General features: G+C 38.2%; 1 protein-coding gene across 1 annotated transcript; it reads right to left on the bottom strand.

The window, feature by feature from the left end:
- Nucleotides 1-1,519: 1,519 nt before the first annotated feature.
- Nucleotides 1,520-4,655, bottom strand: MRPL53 (mitochondrial ribosomal protein L53). The gene is made up of 4 exons (XM_009706581.1): nt 4,526-4,655; nt 3,643-3,685; nt 3,374-3,486; nt 1,520-1,647 (listed from the first exon to the last, which is right to left on the bottom strand). The coding sequence occupies exons 1-4, from the start codon at nt 4,653-4,655 to the stop codon at nt 1,520-1,522; spliced, it is 414 nt and encodes a 137-aa protein (XP_009704883.1).
- Between the last annotated feature and the right edge of the window lie 63 nt (nt 4,656-4,718).

Raw genomic sequence — 4,718 nt, 5'->3', positions numbered from 1 at the left:
AAAAAAAAAAAAAAAAAAATGGATAACAGACTGCAGAGAAGGTATTCATCCCAGATGAAGTCACTCACATCTGCTGTTCCCATGTCTAAATTTCATTGACCCATCTGCCCTAATCATCTCACCCTCTTCTATTTGTTGCAAACACATGGAGGAGGCCACCATAAAATACCATCAAATGTCTGTAGCACAGCTCTGCTTCTCCAACATAAGAGAATACTTTCACTTCAGCATCCTGGTGAAGAAGTTGCAAAGAACTACCTTGACAGTGCTTTTGAAAACAACGTTGCTTTCAGAAAAGACAGGGTCCATTTACAAATCTCAGCAAAAGTAAGTTTGTAGTAAGTAGTTTCAGATTTGTGCCCTAAATCTGCTGCCAAATTAGCTTTGGAAATATATATATACTACAATTTTACAGAAGTCAGGCATCTGATTAACAATAGGTAGAACCAATGCCTCTCAATAGTACTGCACCTGCAATTCTCAACACTGGAACTTTAATTATATTTTCATTATGAATTGGACTAGAACAAAACCGATGCACATGAAATACATGTGCAGTTGACACCTTTACCTGCACAGCCTGAGGAGGGATCAACCCTCCCAAACCCACAGAGCTTTGCAATACAGACGAGACACCTAAGCACTTGCTTTAATAAATAATAGGCTTGGATATAGGGCTATAAACACCAAATAAAGCTCTACCTTTGATCTTTATAAAATATTTAATGAAATCTCACAAAAGTGAGTGACAAAAATATTACAAAACTGAACTTCAAAGATAGCACTTTTCTCCAATTATAAAAAAATCCTAACTTACCTTTCCCTTTGAGCTAAACTTAGCTACTTTTATGCCAGATGAATAGCTCCACTGTGTGTTCACAGTCCCATTACCTTGTTACTTCAATCGCTGAGCTAAATTTACATTTAGCAAATTTCACATTTTCTTAAAAAAAAGAGAGGAAGAAAATGGCAGGGACTTAGCAACAGATGTATTATAAACATAGTGCTACAAAATCCACTCTGTATTTGCAGCTTGCTGTCCCTCAGCTAACTCAATGATGAATACTTTCAAAGTTTTCTTCAAATTTTTGCATTTAATAATTTTCAAAAAGAACAACCACTCTAACAATATTTTGCATTCCACTGTATAGAAATTTTGTAGGAAATAATGTCCAAAGAGATCTGTCTTCACTGTAATATTAATTTAATAGCTAATGTGCATTATTCACATTCATATGCAAATACATGTGATATTAGTCCGACACGCAGATGACTGAGAGGCAGCTGCTTAGAAAGACACATTCACGCATCTTAAGCCACTCTGACCCACTAGTGTTAGAAGATTTGTTGATCCACTATGTTTTCCTTCAGGGGAAGATGGGGAACATTTAAATGGTTCGTTCTGCTGCATGTTAAACTGTTCAGTGTTTTGGCCATCTCTCTTCTTTCAGAGAAAAGCCTCTGTGCAGCCTGCTATTTTTAACACATGTAAATGCAAACACAGTTGTTCTTCTGTTCTTCAGGGACTTTTCTTCTTGCTTTTCTGTTCTTCCTTAAGCTCTTTTGCGCTACATCTGGACCCCAATGCTGTTAACATTTCTGTTGTCGTTAGGTTCGCTCCCTTCATTATCAATCGCTCTCCATCAGCTGTAAAGGGAAAAAAATTTAAGAGGTCACAAAGCCTAAGTCACAACTACTTTAGTGTGCAGTTCTGTTTTGTATACAGAAATCTAAATAACCTGTTCATCTTGTCCGACTGGAAAGTACTCCACTTACAAAGGAATCTGATTATGCACCACCAAGAAACAAATACATTAAATTGCACACAATACACCTGTAATTTTAATTCCTGTATTGCATTATTGAAAAATGTGAAACATTGGCTAGCTATACCTATAGCAAGAACAAATATTTGACGAGAACGGCTCATACTATGCCCTCAAAGTCATCTAACAGAAGGCACAGAAGGCACTGGAAGGCATAATTTCCACGCATGGCTCAGCATGTTAGCAGCATGTCGTCTATGGTCTGTTTAACTCACTTCTTCAGCCAAAACAATGAACTGGTTTACACAATCTAGTGGTTTATAACGTAAAAAAATAGAGAGCACTAGGATTTCTAAAATTCTGAAACAAATTATTTTAAAACTGGGAAGAGGCAGTGGAAGTTAAGTATTGTACCTAAGTTAATTATTTATTTTTGCAAGATTAACAAATACAAAAGCCATACGCAAATCATATAATGCAAAACCATGCATGGTATCCAAGTTCCAGTCCCATGTTTGCCAACAACAAGGGCTGCAAACTCTTCACTTGGAAAATAACTGGCTCCTAGAAAACGAAGAGTTCAGAGCTGTCGCTCCTGGCATTAGCGAAATAAATTGTTTTGGTTCTACGCTGTGAAAAACATCAAGCTTTCCTGCTTAAGTCTTAATATATCACAGTTAGAGACAAAGATGGGAAAGACAGAGGCATGGGGAAGGGAGAAACAAGCAATGTCAACACTGAAATAACTAGACTTTCCTAAGTGAAATTAAGTACATTCAACACTCTTGACATTTCTACCAATTCACTAAATATATGGAAGCTTAAAGAAAAGAGGGTAGCAAGAAGCAGTAATAATGAAAACTTCAATGGGATACATGACATATTGGTCCATTACAGCACAGCGGGAAAGAAGACGCAGCCAGAGAAAAGGACAAAAGCAGATTAGAGCCATCTGTTCACAGCCTAGAATCTGGGCCACTTCCAGAACTGATGAAGTTTCCACCATCAATTCCCTGCCCGCTCACTATACCCTCAAAGAGAACCAAGAAATTTGTTGTACATCAGTTGACCTCATTCTGCAAGTCCATCTGTATATGTATGGTCTTATCCATATGAGCAGCTCCTTCAAACTGCATAGTAAGTTACTTAGTTGCACAAGCACCTAAAGGTATTCAACTCCTTTGTTCTCAAGACTGAGACGCCTCCACCACAGATAACATAAAAAAACTACAGAAAGTGAATAGATTCTTACATCAAAACAGAGTTACACTTACTTCCCTGGAATTGTACCTGACTGCAAGGTCACACAAGTATGTCACTACAAAAGTAGACTCAACCCTAAAGTTAAGTCAGTTCTTTGATCTAAGATCCGCTAGATCTAACTGTAGTACAGAGACATATATACACATTTATCTAGACATCAGGCTGTTAGTGACTCCCTCTTTCTTTTTCCTCCCAGCTGTACAACATCCAGCTAAGGACCAGAACCAAAAAAAAGTAACCATAGTTAATAAAAAAAAAAAAATCATAAAGAAGACGACAATAACACCATAACAACACAAACCCAGAAGGTTTTTTTGGGTCAAGATTGAAAATGAGCTCCTTACCAAACATAACATCTACAAGTGGTTCAGATCCATCATGTCTCACATCAGCAGTCACTTCACAGTTTCTATTAGTGGCCTGGATTTTTTTATGGTTTATACATACAAGAAATTTTCTGAAAAGATATTTGAAAATATATTTAGTATGTTGTAGATAGAAATTATAGTAAGTATATTTCAAAAACTAATTTGAATATCTTGATATTGCTGGGCAACAAGAGTATAAAGAAAATAGGATTTGTAATGAACAGTTTCAGACAAGTACTTCTTACAACATAATCACTCTTAAAAATCCAAATGGATAGTCCTTATATGCTAACACGTAAAAAGCATACCAAAGAATTTTGCAAAAATTCAGTGTGTGCACTTTCTGCATTTCTCTCAGCTGCGTTAGTAATAATAAAAAAGTCAGCAAAGTCATTTGCATTTTTGTTTATATACTGGTTACTTGCCAATGTTTTATTGTTTGGGTTTGAGACAGCATTTATTTATTTAACATCATCAGTCTCCTGTAGATTTCTGAAATGCGTGACAGCTACTTGACATTCTGGCAGCTTAAAGACATTCTAAGTTAAGTTGTGTGACTAAGTTCATTTCAAAGGTAGATGTGTCCATAAAGCTATTGCAAAATGACATTTTACAATTGTTTGGTGCAGAACTTACATCTCTCAAGAAGCATAATTACTCAGATTTCTCCAACAGTTAATTATGAAGATAGAGCAGCAGCTGTTGCCCTCTCTTTCTCTCATTACCAGCACTTGGACTAGTGATTACAGACCCTCACCTGCAGGCTCTGAAACCGAGAGGGGCATCTCCCCGTGTAGTCTGGTAAAGCTAAACGCACACGCCTACATGCAAGGGTCTACACTTAAGCACAGAGATCCTTCAAAAATCAACACGGAATGAATGCTGCGTGCAGCTTGGGAACACCATAAACAGAACCCTCATGACAAACACAGCGTCTTCTCATTCTGAAATGTTAAAGTTCTGCCTAGACTGAGCTACAAAGCCCTGATAAACGCAAGCCTTCAAAGACTAAGATTATGAAAGTTAACATACAGCAAATGCAGAAGTTTGGGGAAAGGACGTTCTTCTCTAGAGAAGGAACAACAGATGCTGCCATTTCCCTCATGATTTGCTCCCAGGACATCTTACTTTTGCTGGCTGCAGTGACAGCAGCGTTAATGGCTTCGTTTCGCAGCCGGCGGGGCGGCCGCTCTCCCGGCTCTGCGGGAACCTCCCCGCTCCCAAGGGCGGACAGAAGCAGGCCTGTGCCCCTCGCCATGCCTGGGCTCTACCTTCCCCCTCCCAAATAAATAAAATTAAAGGCAAAAAGTCCTGCCCTCAC

This window comes from Cariama cristata, unplaced genomic scaffold (assembly GCF_000690535.1).
Source record: "Cariama cristata isolate BGI_N322 unplaced genomic scaffold, ASM69053v1 scaffold15908, whole genome shotgun sequence".
Taxonomy (NCBI): domain Eukaryota; kingdom Metazoa; phylum Chordata; class Aves; order Cariamiformes; family Cariamidae; genus Cariama; species Cariama cristata.
Note: the sequence above shows the minus strand (reverse complement) of the source record. Positions and strands in the feature narration are given on the sequence as shown.